The following is a 16,206-nucleotide window of genomic DNA, read 5'->3' as shown; positions in this document are numbered from 1 at the left end:
AATTTTAAAGATTGTATCTTGATATCAGAAGATAATACAGTTGCACTTAGATTTGTCAGCTCTGCAATAGCTTGCCCTAATTTTAGATTATTGGCTCTGGAGACCTGCTCAAAGAGCAAGACTGACAGACTTTTTAATGAAGAAAAACCAAGTTCCCCTGGGATCTATACTTCTTTTCTTATTCAGTAAGAAATCCCAGTGGCATTTGCTGAAAGGATCCCAGGATGGAAAATGACATCTCTCTAGGAATCAGTGCTTAACATTCTGATGCAAGTCCTCCAAATACACCCCCCTCCGCAGACATACATGCTACTGCTTCAGGTTCTGTAGCAACAGGAGAGCGAAATGCCTACTTTGAATGCTCCAGTCCAGTACTATGTGCTAAATTGGAATGAAGGAGCATGAATCTATATAAATACATAAATTATCCACCCAAAACATGTCATTTAAAATTGAGATGCTGACACAGCCTTAGCTACAGCACTGCTAAGCAGGGGCTGCATCATTTTTCAATTAAATATCCTTGTTTCTTCTTCCAGAGTAACCTCTGGAGAAATGTCTCATTTGAGGGCAGACGTAGACAGAAAGTGACTCTGTCTGTCGGCTCCCAATTAAAGGCTGGGGAAGATGGATTGGAGGCATAGCCATCACCTAGTAGAGATCAGATATCAACAATGATTTACACAGCCAGATAGATACATATTCAAGTGGAGGAAAAAATAATACTAACAGCCAAGGAGGCTCTACTTTTCCTGCTCTGTCACCACCGACTAGTCATCTGCTTCTCAGCTTCCCAGGTCCTGCTCCTCCTTCCTGTGTTTTTTTGCTTCACTATGGCCCATTCACTCATCCTCCAACCAACTTGACTTCCAGCCACCTCGATCTGTCACACACCTTTCATCATACTTATCTACCATTTTTTATTTGCTGGCCTGTCTTTCTGGGTTCCAGGTCTGTATTCTAGGTCTTATTTATTCTAGTTGGAAATATGTACCTGTCTTGCATTACTGTTGCCTCTCATGGATCTCACTTCCCAGGCACACTGAAGGATCAGCACGAGTTTGCCCTCAAATGACGCCTTGTTTCCTTTCCATTTTCTGAGCAGCAAATACAGAATTAATCTACAGCAATATACCATTTATCCTGTCTGCTTCAGGACACTGCAGTGTACAAGAGATGTTCCTAAAGAAAAATAGATCTCCTCAGAAACATTTCAGGCAAAGATGTTTCTGGTGGGAGGAGAATAACTCCGCAGTCCTCGGAATATATTGCCTGAGGACCAACCAAGAGCAATTTGGCAATTTGCTACTAGAACAGCTCCATAGTTGGAGGCTAATATCCTCATCACAATATAAGACAGTCGGGTCAAGGATCTTAAACTTCTAATCCTGCTGAGTACCCTCACCTCCTATGGTTACTAATGAAAACTGAGGATGCTGAGCACTGTTCATGAAGGTTCAACCTCTTGCACAGGGATTTGGTATCCTCATTTCTCCCAGCGCATCTTGCTCATAGGAATTTTAGGTCCTAAAAATGTTATTTTATTTAAAGCAGGAATTCAAAAATCTTCTGGGTCCTACTGAAAGAGATCTAAAAGATCCTGCCTGTCTGAAGAAAAGAAGTTTCTACTTGTCAGTTAAACAAAAGAATAACGCACAGCCTCCTTTATAGCGTGTACTTTACCTGTCATCCAACAGCCCATTATCATGTCACGGCAGAGTGCACTTTTCTACAGGTCACTTTGTTTAAAATGACATGGATAATGCACATGTCAGCGAGCTGACAGTCCCGACCGTCCTTCAGAGATAAAAACCGCAAGACGAGCGCCTGTTCTTATCTGGGGTACATGCCTTGGTCTATCATCTAAGTCAGGCAGAACATGATTTCTCCAGAGAGCACTTTTTTCATTTCCTGATTTTAAGAAAATCAAATAAGCACCATTTGTCTTCATCTGAATATGCTTGACCTGCTCAAATGATGATGTCTCGCATTTTATAACAGGCTACATATGCTGAATTCAAATTAACAGCAGAACAAGGCCTTTAGATCTTTGCCTAGGCTGCCAGCACAGGCTGAATAAATACACCAGGGTTAGCTGTCGTCTTTTAGAATTGGACCAGAGCTATAAAACTCGAGGCTGGGCCTGGTTCTGGGATTTGAAAAGCACTGAAGTATTAGGGATATTTGGATCTGCACGTAATCTCATTTCATTAGGGGAGAAAAAACATAGATCACAGAGAGCAAAAACATATCTGGATTTTAAACCTTTCGCACGCAAGTACTGGGATTTTCTGCGTGCGGCACAATCTTGGGTCTCTCTTTTATTGTTTTGTGGAAACTATCCTGAACAAACATACCCCCAGCAACCCCTAAAGCTGCCTCTTTGCCTTTTTACACTGGAGTGCTGCAAGAGAAAAATACTGTGGTACTGGCAGAGGTTTAGCGCTGTAAATGCAGCAGCGTCAGGAAATTACACTTCTAGTTCTGGGTGGCATAAACATAGGAGCTGAAATTCAGTTTATCATCTTCCACTGCATAAGGAACATCCCAAAAATGAATAATCACTTCACAGGATGGAATGTAATGGTAATGCATTAAAAATTCATACCTAAAAGTGCAGGTTAATATTCTGTGCAAAAACCCAAGAAAACCTCCCCTTTCTGTTTTCACACTGATTAACTCCAGTGATTAGTTCCCTTATGAAAGGGAAATCACTGCAGTTCAAAGTAAACAGTGGTTCTTTAACATAGTTAGCAAATTATTAAGAAACAGGAGGAAAAACAAATCTCTGCCTGGGAAACTACTGAAAAGCTGAAGGGCAAAGCTTTGGCTGTTTAAGAGAGTGGTTTGAATATTTCCTTTGCTTTCTGTAGACAATCCTGTAGAAAACTGATTAAGTTAATGAAAGGCAGGTTTTACAACACATTTCTTCTTTTCTGTTGTATGAACTGCATATACCAGCATGACCATCTCTCTTCTTGGCTCGACGTGGAGCTACATAAAGGAACCACTCATGAAACTCTAAACAATTCAGTGTTATATGAATGATAATTTACCCTCCCCCAACTTCCATCCTCTAATTTATCCAGTGAAAGAGGAGGCAAAAGCGATTACATTATCAAAACATCCCTTAAGGCTCAACATACAAATGAAAATCATAAAATTCAACCTGGAAATAAAGATATTAGACCAGTTCTTATGCAATGAGTATTCATTTTTGCGGAAGAAGAAAAGTAGATGTTAGTCTGTTCACGATATAAAATAATACATAAAAATACGCATCAGTGCGAATGCTAGTTCTTCATTACTATCAGTCTTCTAAACCATATAGAGAATTAGAGATCAGCGCCTGACATTTTCAGCATGAGACTCTTCCCCTTTTGCACTTAGAAATCCACAGTTACGGAGATGTTACAAGCAAGTTGTGTCACTTCACTTAATGCAAAGTTTCCAAATGTTGTTTCTAAAAAACAGATATATATGCATATATATATCTCAACCATAACACTTCAATTTGAGTTTGAAAACCCTTGCCTGCAGAGAAGCAAAACAGGCGATAACAGTGGTTAAATAACTGTTAAGAAGTGCAAATGTGAGGGTTACAAACATATTTGGTTCTGTTAGAACTTCATATGGGAAAATGTAGCCGTAGAAAAGGTTGGCAATGAGACTGGTGTTCGTGAACAACCCACACAAACTGTGGCATCAATAAGCTGAAAGACGAATTATGTAGCCTCCAAAATATTCATTAGAATTCTCTTTTCTTGGAGGTCTGTTCCAAAATTAAATTAAATTTCTTTCTATAGAGATGCTTTAGATCAATCCAAAAAGAAACTTCGAATAAATAACAGAATAAAAGGATTAAGTGAATCCAACAATCCAACACATTATTTTTGCTCCCATATTGATTCCCTTTCTTACCTTTTCTTCTTGATCACTGTCGCTGTCACACTGAAAGACAAAAAGGAAAAAATAACAGGTAAGAGAAACTCTCTACAGCCAAAAAAATGAAAGATTTCAATGAACAAGACGGCTGAGGCACTCATAAACCCTGTGGCATCAAACTGGGTACCTTGAAAAAAAAGCTCAGTTGCTGTACAGGAGGGAATTTTCCCCCCAGTGGCTGTTGAAACCAACGCATTTGTGTGTTTGACTTATGAAAAACCTGCACTGGAAACAGCACAAGCCATTTGCGATGCCCTTTGTTGAATTCACACGGACAGGAGCTGGTGGTGCCGGGGCACATTCAGACTCCAAAACTGGATCAGGGAGGAAGAAAAACAACAGTAGAAGGCTGTTTACGTTTTACTTGATGGACAGTGTCAATACATGGGCTTTAAAGGCTTCTCAGACAGGAGGGCGTGGAAATGGCTCAGGTCTGCCTGTCCCAGAAGAGAAGCATTTCCAAGGACACCATTTTCTTCCAGGATTACTTGGAGGGTTCACCCTGTGCCTTTGGTTACTGCTGCTGAACTAAACAACTCGGGGATGACAGTTGAAGCAAGAATGTGCTAAATTAATTGATTCATTGAAGTTCTCTATAATTCAAGAGCAGTCCAGGTATAACAGAAAACACACACAGTGCTATAAAATGCTGAACAGTGGCACTAGTGGCTCTTGCTATTTATCAAGTGCCATTGCTCAATTTTTTAATAACTTGTACTATTGTAGAAATATGACAGGATGAGATGAATCAAGCTTCAGCACAGATAAGCATCAGAAACCCAAACCACACTTACATTTTCTAGAAGTACAAAAGCTGTGCTGGAAAGAGGACTCTAAGACCAAGCACCTGACTTGCACTGAGCTGCTTCTTTCTTAGATACAGATTTGATTCATCCCATCTAATTCTGGGTAACTACGAAGGGGTCACACTTGGTTACCTCTACAGCAGAGGAATGTGGAAAACACCTCCTTCTAGGGTTTTTAAATTCCAGTTTCAGAGTCTGGAGGACTGAATTGTCTGTTTTGTTCAAGGAGGAACTCATACCTCTGCATGCCCAATGGCAGATGTTGGGAAGGAAAGCATAAGACCACTGAGTAGAAGATTGGGTTTTCCAAATCAAGGCCTAGCTGACTGTTTTACGTGGTTAAAGTAGTCAGTTAAGCCCTTTATGCATTTCTATCCTATTTAATCCATCTTGAGTACTTCCCTAAGACAACCAAATTGCTTTGAAATCAGTTATACTGTGTGATTTCTGAAGGTTAACTGTACAGTGAGAAGTGAACTGACACAGCCAAATACACCCACAAATGTATGTATTAGATTTGCACGAAACAAGTCATCTTTGGGGTGTTCTTTAATTGTAATTTTTCTGTTTCACTGGATTTTCCCTGATTTTTATCAGCACAGGGGGTGAAAGCTTGCCTTCCTCAGACCAATGAGTTACACAAGAACAAATTAAAGATAAGAACTTTTTCTAGGTATTTTTCAAATAACTTTAAATTAAACAAAAAATAGATAAAATTACAATCTGCTTTCAGATAATTCCAAGCAGAATTAGAAGTGAAGCTTATTTAATAACTGCCATGATTTATATAGCACTCCTTGCATCTAAATACTCTGGTGACAAACAAATGAAAGGGAAAAAGAAGATACGCGACAGTTTTAGCTTGAATTTTGCAACCCTCACACAATGACCAAGGTAACGAAGAAAGCATACTTAACTGAAAAAAAGGAAAACTGCACATTTCTAGAACAGTATGGTATTTATATAATGTACTTACACCTTTCCCCTCTAGATATTATGCACGTTGACTTCAGCATGACAACACATACAAGATTTTGGTATCAGGTAAGCATTTCGGCAAAGCGAGGCTCTATATTTACAAAACAGCAAACAGATGCATGGATTCTCATACATGAAACTCATAGCATGTCACAAAGATTTCCCATTTACTATCTCAAAAAAATTCAGCTTTGGGGTTACAGTGCTTCATTACGCTGTTTGGTTAGAGCCAGGAGAGTCCAGCGGTTCTGGGGTCCCTGTAGTGCGTGGTCGGTATGTTAGGACGTATTATGACATGGGACACATGTCAAACCAGGGAGCTGGGAATCAATTGCTCCATTTGTGTCCTCTGCCCACCCTCCAGATAAACTCCAGTATAAGTCCCGATTGCAAAACCCAAATCCAAAAGGAGAAACAAAGGGTAAAAAGCAGATCAATAAGCAGGCTAGAAGAATTCCCTTTTAGCAGCAATGTTCAGAGGGCTTTAACTTCCACCCGTTCCTGCTGCTGAGGCACATGTGCACGTGTCCTGGGACCCAGCTGCGGTTGCAGGGCTTTGCAGCCTCTCCTTTCGCCACCACTTTTTGTCTAGTTTAAGTAATCTCTTCTCCACCGTGGATTAAGTTTTTCCTGACTCCTAAGCTTGGAAAGAACTCAGGGTTTTGTGTTTTCTGCAGTGTGGAGGTACTTGGGGAGAAGAGGACTTGCCAATAGTGACAACTGAATTTGCCAGCAAAACAGTTACCCACATCCGAGTGAATCCGCAGAGACAGTGCACAGAGCGATGCTGGTGGGAAGTTATTTCCATCAAAGTGTTAAGCCTCCTGCTTGCCGACAGTCCAGTTCTAATTTCAAGGTCTGCTTAATTCCGCATCAAATAATTACTGCTATACCCAGAAGCACCTTGTCTCCAGAGTTAAGCATATGGCGAAGGACTGAGACCTACTGGTGTCCATTATGGAAACAGCACGGATGCCAAGCCGATTAAAAATGCTCAGGCTCCCTTCACAACATGCCCAGTGACTGACAGCTTCGCGATTTGGCCAGTCACTGTGGCTGCCAAAAAAGCCTCTGCTGCACGGAGGCCCACATGGCACTCTGAGAAAACAGTTCCATTCCTGGTATTAAATTCCCTTACTGACGCGAGGGCTTTGCTGTGAGCTCAGCAGGAGAGCACCATCCAATTTACAGCTCCATCCTCCAGAGCCCTCGGTGCCAGCCTCTGGCAGAGACGAATGATGGTCAAACCCCTCCAGCTCATAAATTATGCAAAGGCAATAAATGTGCTCAGCAAACAGCTCCGAAGGTTTGCCTAGCCTGGCTCCAGATACGCTTTGTAAAATGCCAGGAGCCCTGCACACAGAAGGCATCTATTTCACTCACAAAGAGGTTTTGTTGGTGGGGCGCGAGGGAAGGAGAACACTGTCCAGCAGCACTGTCCTGTTCCAACAGCAGAATGTTATGGACAAGCTCTATGTAAGGAAAAAAGGAGGGAGAGGAGGAAAGGGCATTATGCATTGCATTGGGGTTACGTATAAATGCAGGATGTATACGCAAGTGTTTGTGCGTAGGCGTGGAAATTGCATGTGTCTGTTTTGCACATCCATGTTAAGCTGAATTTTCCTTGAGGTTTAAATATATGGATTTCCTCTGGTTTGTGGAAAGAATCACACCACTTCTGTGCAGGGGTAACTCCAAAACAACAACAACAAAAAAACAAAACCAAAGAAGAGGTTTGCTACTCAGACCGAAAACTGATGTGGAGCAACTGTATGTTCTTCTCATGCCTGAGACTGCTTTGCTGTTCAGGCACTCCAGGCACTGCACTGGCACACACGTTCCCCAGTGGCCCTTCTCTGATGTGCTCATTTACATTTTTGGATGCATTTTCTTCCCAGAGGTGCTAAAGCTCAAGGTGTTTCCATCTTCCGCAGGCTTACTGCTAACCACTTCTAGAGAACAGGTTTTGGAAACCAAAGCTGACAACCGTGAAGTTGATTATTCAGAATTACTGGTCAATTTGAAGCCTTGAGCCTGCACTGCTTGCTCAATTTCTCAGTTCCTCTAGCATTTCTCAACCTCCCAGGACCATAGAAAAAAGTAAAACAATTTAAGTGTTTTGTGGTTTTCAGAGCACCAGACTGTTTTAGAATTGAAGTGATACAAACGCTTTGTACTGGCCTTCTGCTCTGGGCTGAGTTTCAGCATTTTGCGCCTATTACAAAAAGATAACATTCCAGCGTTCTCCAATCTCTTGTTTCAGAGAATCATGGCCCCGTGCACATGCTGCATCAGAATATTCTCCAGATAATTGGGAATCTGGAATATCATCCAGTGATAGCATGACCTGATTGCTGGATAAATGCCACTGGAAGCTGAGAGTGATAACGTGGCAAATCAGGACAAGGAGGCTGCAGACACATTTTACACCTGAGCAAACAGAGGCTTCTTGCTCTGATTCTCAGGCTCAAGGCACTTACTGTCTCCAAGCTGAACACACGTCGGGACTGATTACAGTCACCCGGGGCCAGGCTTGAGAAAAGCCCAGAGCCAAATTTCCAAAAGCTGGCCAACATTATCAAAACCCACCCAAACCACCAGCCTTCAGCTCTCATTTCAGCCCTGAAATGGAAGCCAGATCAGCAAAAATGATGAGCACTCACAGCTCCCACATATGGACAAATTTTCAAATGAGCCCAGCGCAAACTGCTGTGAGATCTTTTCAAACCACAGCCTGACAGGCCCTTCAGAGGAAGGATTCTTCAAAATGGCTATTTTATGCTCTTGAAAGTCTTGTACAGGGCAGAACAGCCTCTTCCTTTTCTCAAAAGGAACTACAGCACTATAAACCAAATCCAAAGCAAGGGACATACAATGCTTGCTTGAAACTAGCTCCACAGATAAAATTCTCAGAGGACACATGGAAACATTAAGGCTGCCCCTCATTTCTGTATAATCAGGGGCAATAACAAGACCAGACTGACAATGACTTGATCAAAGTGGCTATATTTGTCACTTAAACTGTTCAAACACCTTTAATAACTAAAGTGTGCAGGCTACCAGCCTCCATGTCATCACTTGACAGGCGTGCCAAGTGTTCAAGCTTCCTTTTGCACTATTTCTGCAACTTCATGCTCAAGAAGCGCTAACCGCAGTGAGTAACCCACAAACTTGCATTTCCACACGTGTGCTGCAGTCAAAAATCAAATAGCTCTTCCTGAAATTAACCCCAGGTGAGGAGGGAACACGCTAACTCGTAAGGTCTTTGGACCAACAGAAAATAAAACCCTTCTTTCTGTCCTAGCTCAAACTTTCTACATCACATTACAGTCCAGGATGTGAATCCCTGAGGTGTGGAGTACAGATACACATAACTGCAGTGAGAAGTACAAAAAGAACTTTCCGGTTCCCATTTGAGGTCTAACTGCTGCTGTGTTTTGTAGAAGAAAAAGAAAACTGAAGATTAGGCTAAAGATTAGTTTCACCTCCCAAATCCCCTGCCCCAGCTGGAGAGAGCACAAGTTAAAATGCACAGCACGTCTCCCACAGCACCCGCAGAATGAGACTGATCCCAATGCCACATTTCAAAAATCAGACACCCTATGAGGTTACAGCTATAATCTGAGCCCTTTTTAATAGCTTGAGAGAGTCTGGTCCAAATCAAGCTGAGTAAAGGTCTGTGCCACCTCACCAGCTCATTCAGGCTGAAGAAACACTACGGATTTCTATGTACCTTGCTGATTGAACACATTCTTGTGCAAAAAGTGGCAATCATTGAATATATCACGTACAATGACATTGAGGAGGGCATTGTTCCCTATTCTGCTCAATGGACTTTGCTGGAACAGCTATTTCATATCTTGGATCCATTTATCATTGCCACCAAAGGAGTCAGTGCTGCTGAAACGCCAGCGCTGAACAAAGTGATTCTACTCATCTGTCTGCTGAAAAGAAATCTGAAGAAAATGAGGGAAAACCCAGACCTCAGCCATGTTCACACTGACATTTACAATATTCTTGTCCATCTATCCACCAATGACAAACTGACAGCCTTGGAAAGGGCAAAGATGATATTTTAGCTATACAATTAGACCTTTGCTTCCAAGAAAAAAGGAGAAAAAAACATCTCCTAGATGAAAGGAGACACAGGCAGGGAATAAACGGGCAATTTTCTAATTGATGAAATGGAGACAGGCAGAGCTAGAAAGAAACCAAGAGCAAGAATTTCACTTCTTTCTTTCCTATCTCTGACTTTGCCTGCAAGTAGCATTCAGCATGGAGCTCCTTGCCAAGTAATCTTATATATAGCATCTCGCAAATTGGTTAACATCACAGTCTGCTTAGCAATTCTTCACCATTATCCACAGTGATTCGCTGTAAGGAATAACTCTGAAACAGAGATGGTCTGAGAAGTTTAAGGTCTGCTTTCACAAAAGCTGAAATTACAGATTATTCACAGGAAAGTCCCATTTTACACAAATTACCTTAGGCTGGACAGAAGATTGCAATGTTGACCCATAATCTGAATCCCATTTTATCCAAACTACTTCGCTTCAGATGAAATGTATCAGTCTTGGATGTTTAAAGCCATCTTGGCCCCTTACGAAAAAAATATTCAGAACTTAGAACCACTAAGCTCTAACCCTTTTTAAGTCCTCACTCGCAGGACTTTCATTATTGTTTTACATCACAAAATGATACAACTAGTGGCTCCTTATTGCTCTACCATCAACAAAGGAATGGTTTGATAAGAAAGAATTATATTTGAGTATTAGAATGAAAATGCCATATTGTGTTACATTACATTATAAAGATGATCTACCCTATATTTATATAGGATGCATATATATTCTTGTATATGTACCAGCTGGTGGGTGGTATACCTGCTCCTGGTAGACCACGTAGAGGTTATGTGTAAAGCAAAGGGACATTCTATTCCAGAAAGACAGCTAAACACGAGTCCTATTTTGAGGTTTGATTCTGCTGTGTTGACCCCTGTATTGCCAGGGCTACCGCTCGAAGGAGAAGGCTGGAAGCTCAGCATCTTCAGAAAACACCAACCACAAGTCAGGTATCCAAATTCCACTGGACTAACTGGGCACCAAGCAGCAGTTGGCCATATCCATGATCAAATCTTAATGTCAGGAAGCCATTCTCTCTTGCAACAGAAGGATGAACTCTCTGCCTCAGTCCCTCAACACTTGGTATGAAAGAATCACTACATGCTTTTGCCTCTGGGACTCTGAACGTACGTTTGCTGCCTCCTCACTTGCCTTTCTGGCTGTAGACAATGTGCAGTAGGAATTGTTATTTTTAGCACTATCTCAAATGATGATGACAATTTGCAGTATGTAATGTAATTTTTAGCATCCTCTCAACTGATGAGCACTTTGACGGGGCTCAAAAAATAAATAATAGTAAATAATAACAAAAATGGCCACTTACAGTGGTGGACTAAGTCAATAGCAAAGACTTAAACTAATCAGTGTTTAATGAAGTCAGTGCCTAAATAGTGCATTAGCCAGCATATCTGTGTAAGGCAAGATTCCTATTTTTCAGAATGCCTAGTCTTAGCCAAAGAGTTCAGTTTGGGATTTGAGTCTTCCAAGTGCTTACAGGCTAATGAAATAAAAATATCCTGATGGACAAGAAGCAAAGCATGTTACGGGTTAAAATAATACAAGAATCTATTTTTTTCCACTGTGTTGTGATCCATAAAAATCACCCTGAGCCTTTCCTCTTTCTTCTCTGCCTGTGAAGCCAATTGCTTTGATTGCAGTGATATGAGCTTGCTGAAATGACTTGCCCTTGCTTGTGAAGCAAATGGAACATGCTAATAGAACTTATCGCATTACCCGATGCAAAAGTGCCATAGCTCATTACTTTAAGATAAAAGGATATCATTGCAGACGGGAAGCAGAATTGACTTTCTGAGGCCCGACTTGATGATGATTTAATCAACTGCTCTCTTTCACTTCTCATCTCTGCGCCTGTCGGTTTCACAGGTGCTGTTAAATGAGACACTCAGAAAGTGAGCGGAGGGAAAGAAATTGCTGTCATTACTTTTCAAGAAAGGAGGTATGCAAATTTTCGACAGAAAGATTGCGTTCATAATGGGCCTGGTAAAATACAAGGATCATGCTTGACAGGTGAGGGCAAGTCATTTGTACGTCCTTAAAGTGAAGCAACCATCCTCATTTAGAAATTGTGCTCGATAAGAGAAGCTACAAATGAAAACCACGCAACGGCTGAGAAGCAGCAAGCAAACCTTTCAAGACGTTGCTATTGCAGCTCTGCCTTCAGCAGGTGCCTGGCGTGCCTTCACACACGCCTATTCCTCACTGCCAGATGGCCAAATTTTGACCTCAGTATCTCACAGAGAACTCCTCCTAACTGTTTTTTTTACTGTCAGCTTTACATTCACAGTCTGGGGTCTCAGAGTTTTTCCTGTTCTTCGTCACTGCCAGAAATATACATTACAAAACAAAAAAAATCTAAGTGAGCGTTGAGTTAACTTTGAAAATAGAATCAATAGGTTGGAGGCAACAACTTGTTTTCTTCTGCCTTTAACTAAGCATTACAGATCTTGGAAGGTCCAGAGCTTACAGATTTTACAGCCAAGTAAAAGTAAAAAGAATAATCCAGAAAAAGGGTTGTGGCAGGTAGCAAAGAGGATGCAAAGATTCTCCTCCAAGGCCCAAAAGGAACCTGGGGTCCTCTGCAATTGCAACATGAGCTGAGAGGGTGAAAAGAGTAACTGTAGCTTCCATCAACCTGATGGAAAAGTTCTGATATTCCAAAATTAAAAGTAAAAAACCAAACCAAAACAAAAAACCACAACCACCAAGATGATAAATTATGTCCAGGCTAAAACCACGTCTTGGATGGCTATTGAGCTATTTCAGTATTTCTAAATGGGGAAATGAGAACTGCCAAGCTTTTATTGGTGTCAATCAGGTATTCAATCAGAGACTGATAGTCAGCCACAGCAAACAGGTTCCTCAGGGACTCCACTGTATACAATGGATACAGAGGTTTGTCATAAAAATGTTGACATTTTGTTTCAGATAACAGCATAGGACTTAAACAGAATTAATGTCATGAATATTTAGAATTCAACAAGAAGCAGCTAGGAAATACTGCCACAAAGGAAGCTTGATACAATGGAAAAGGATTTAAATAAGAACAGTTACTGTATTAATTCCACAGATAGGTGTATTTTAAGAATGTAAAATTCCTTTCCCAAGATACACACTTGACTTGGCTCAAAAGCTCCTATGTTTGTGTCTGAAACGCAGCTATCTTATCTGACTTTTTCCCTATGTGTCAGGTCCTTAACCTTCCATATCTACTTAACTAGTAGTGATCCAGTGATGTTCTTTGGATCTGACTCACCTCTCACCAAAAATACTTCATTGTAGGTTGAAAAGCAGCATCGCTTTGGGCTAGGACTCAGGAGATCCACCTCTGTCACTGACTATCAGTATCACCTCAGGCAAGTCACTTAGTCTCTCTTTCTGTCAACCCTCTCTTCTTCATCTGTTTGGGCTATTGAATGCTCCTCAGGATTTGGTTGCTTTTCACTGTATGCGTTTATAAAGTTTGTAGGATAATAGGGCACCTTTCTTAAGAGAATTTTGGTCTTAGTAAATGGAGGAAAAAAGAAAGCATTAAGACTTGGATCAGGCCCCAAACACATCATCCCTATTTTCAATATAGATCTCACCTTCCACTAACTAAACGGCATGATCTATAGCAAATTATATCATTTCAGCTGCAAATTATTCTTATTTTAAATTACAGCAACACACACAAAGAAACAGCAATGCAATGTCGACAGTGTTGCACAGGGGTTGTGCCCTTTTACAGGCTGCAGCAACTTGGAGCACAAAATGGCTACTGAAAGACACACAAAGAGAGATTCAATTGATTTCTAAGATGAAATAGTTCTAGAAATAATATCTGAAACAAACAAAAAAAAAAATAAAAAGCCATCTTGTTTCTTCTTTCCCAGAAAACAGGAACCCTTTAGCTTTTGGGCTCTGTATCTTTATATTAGGCTAAGCAATTTGAACTGAATTGCATAAATAATAATAATAATAATTCCCCAAACAACCCCAAACAATTGATCCTTAGGGATAAGACCTTAACAGCTGAGCTATAAACCTCTGAACATTGGATTTTAATGGATACTAAAAAACTCTTAACTAAGCCCTATAAATATGACCTGAAACAAAATGATTTGTGTTGTAAGTTGTTTGCAAACTCCCATAAATGTTCCTCATTGTCATAATGCCAGAAAAATAAGTCAGACTGTGTACTCAGCCCTGTAAACCGGCTTCTATGATGCCATTTCATTCCCTTTTCCAATCTCTGTTTTATAATTCATCACTCACATAGCTGTTATATATTATTAGTAGTATTTAACTGCTGCCTTTTATAATTTGTACAATTTATAAATCGTCTGGCTAGACCTGAGGGAAGAGAAGAATTATTCTAAATCTATAGCAAGTAAATATAAATTGCAAAGACAATGGCACACCTTGGCCTGCCTCCTTCAAATTTCCTATTTTGACATATGCGATGCTATAGTTCGGAATCTGTAATTTCTTATTAGGAAATGAATGCATTAAGTTGTTTGTTTTTTTGGCTTTTTTAAAGAATGCTGCAATTATAACGACTGAATTTAAAACAAGCGTTGCATTTCTCTATTTCGAGGTAAGCATAATTGCATACCCTTGAGTTATCAGCTGGACTCAACCATTTGTTATTCATGGAGTAGCTAAGGAAAAGTAAGAATATGCTTGGCTGGGGGGATAATACCCAACGAAGCACCTTCTGCTGGGTGCTCCCTACAGGCAGTACCAGAAATGGTACCATGGCACACCTGAACAGCCCCTCGGGTCTGATTTACCTCTACCTGGCTCTGTAGGCTGAGCTCCTCCAGCTCTGTCTTCCCAAGGACAACTTTGAATCGGCCCCAAACCCAGGCATGCCTCCTCTGGTTCAAGACAAAGCTGTTACTCCAATATTGTCTTCTGCAGCATGGAGTGTACAAAATCAAGGACTTGCAGTGCTCAACTCTATGGTTACACTTTCAGCAGAAAGGTGGGAGCTTCAGATAAGACCGAGACCTCTGGTTTAGGAGCCACTGTAATGTAAAACCATTCTAAATCAGGTCCTCAGCTTCCCTGCTAACGTGTTCCTGGCAGCGATATAAGAAAAATGTTTGGGTTTTCTTCACTGCTGCATTAACCTACCACCAGAGGAAGGCGAGAGAAACTCCTGTATCATAAATGATATCACAGACTCCATGACTGTTATCAGCAGTGGCAAATTACCTGGCAAGGCATCGCTTTGAATAGCTGGCTTTTAGCACAGTGCTCACAAAAATTATCCTTGTCCAGGCAAGTCTTGGAAAATGCAAGAGTTTTACCAACAACAAGCGCAACTGCAGCGGTACGGAGCCTTCACACTGTTAGAATGATCTCTTCCAAAGAGCAATCCCATGTAAGGACCAGGAGAAATCCTCAATGTAAAATACAGGCCTTTCCAATAAACCTTTTGTTGAGAACGAAGGGACACATTGAAACAGAAGGGAATGCATCTTGCAAAACAAGTCTATCTGGGAATGTGGGGAGCCAAGGGAGGCCTAGAAGGAGCAGAAGCTTTGTGTCTCTTGACATTTGAAGTCACCGCTATCCCACAGGCAAAAATCCACACTGGATTTCTCTGTATGATCCTAGCAAACCACCTGCATCTTGTACAGTGCCCATAAAGGAATTTTAAACTGCTCAGCCTGTGCTGCACAGTTTTGAGAGAGATTAGGTAGAACATGGAAATTCACGGCTTCCTCCAGAGATGCTCTCTATGAATACAGAGCCCTGGAATTTCACAAGGGACTTTTTAGAGAGGTAGAGGCTCCTTCTATTTTACAGTCTGCAGACACCAAACAATTGGAAGTTTGATACTTATTTCTTTTGAAAATTTAGTAACAGGAAGGCTCTGAGATTTCAAACATGCTCTCTCCACAAAACCCTCTGTAGGCTCTGTCTTCAATCTGAAAAGCAAGTGAATAACAAGATGCAATGAGTAATACCCAGATAAATTTAGAGTGGTGCATATTTTCAATAAGGGAGTAATTTCTTATTAATAACTTAAAAACAGGTCAGATTTTCCCTAACTGAGAAAGTTCAATGAAAAATTAAAATCTTGCCTAAATTTTGTGCCCTTGTTCGGTCAGAATTATCGTACTCAAGGCAGTACAATTAATTAGCAGAGATCATACGGCCTGTGCTATACAGGAGGTCACAGCGGATTGTACTCTCATTGCCTTAAATTATGTGAATTTATAAATCCCTAAACACGTACCTTTTTCCAGTCTTACTTCCATGTCTAGCTCATTAATGCTTTATTATCCAGCAATTCAGGCCATCTCTACTCTGGGTGAGCACCTCCTTCAGTGCTGGGACAATTC

At 40.9% G+C, this 16,206-nt stretch overlaps 1 protein-coding gene across 6 annotated transcripts in view; it reads right to left on the bottom strand.

Annotated features, from left to right (window-relative positions):
* AUTS2 (activator of transcription and developmental regulator AUTS2) overlaps positions 1-16,206 on the bottom strand; it is a 767,857-nt gene that overhangs the window by 237,020 nt on the left and 514,631 nt on the right. For all 6 annotated transcript variants that reach the window (XM_069874197.1, XM_069874201.1, XM_069874199.1 and 3 more), the window contains one exon: positions 3,922-3,951. In XM_069874197.1, coding sequence (XP_069730298.1) covers positions 3,922-3,951 — 30 coding nt within the window. The remainder of the gene's footprint in view (positions 1-3,921; positions 3,952-16,206) is intronic.

This window comes from Phaenicophaeus curvirostris, chromosome 21, assembly GCF_032191515.1.
Source record: "Phaenicophaeus curvirostris isolate KB17595 chromosome 21, BPBGC_Pcur_1.0, whole genome shotgun sequence".
NCBI lineage: Eukaryota > Metazoa > Chordata > Aves > Cuculiformes > Cuculidae > Phaenicophaeus > Phaenicophaeus curvirostris.
This window is presented reverse-complemented; position numbering and strand designations above follow the sequence as displayed.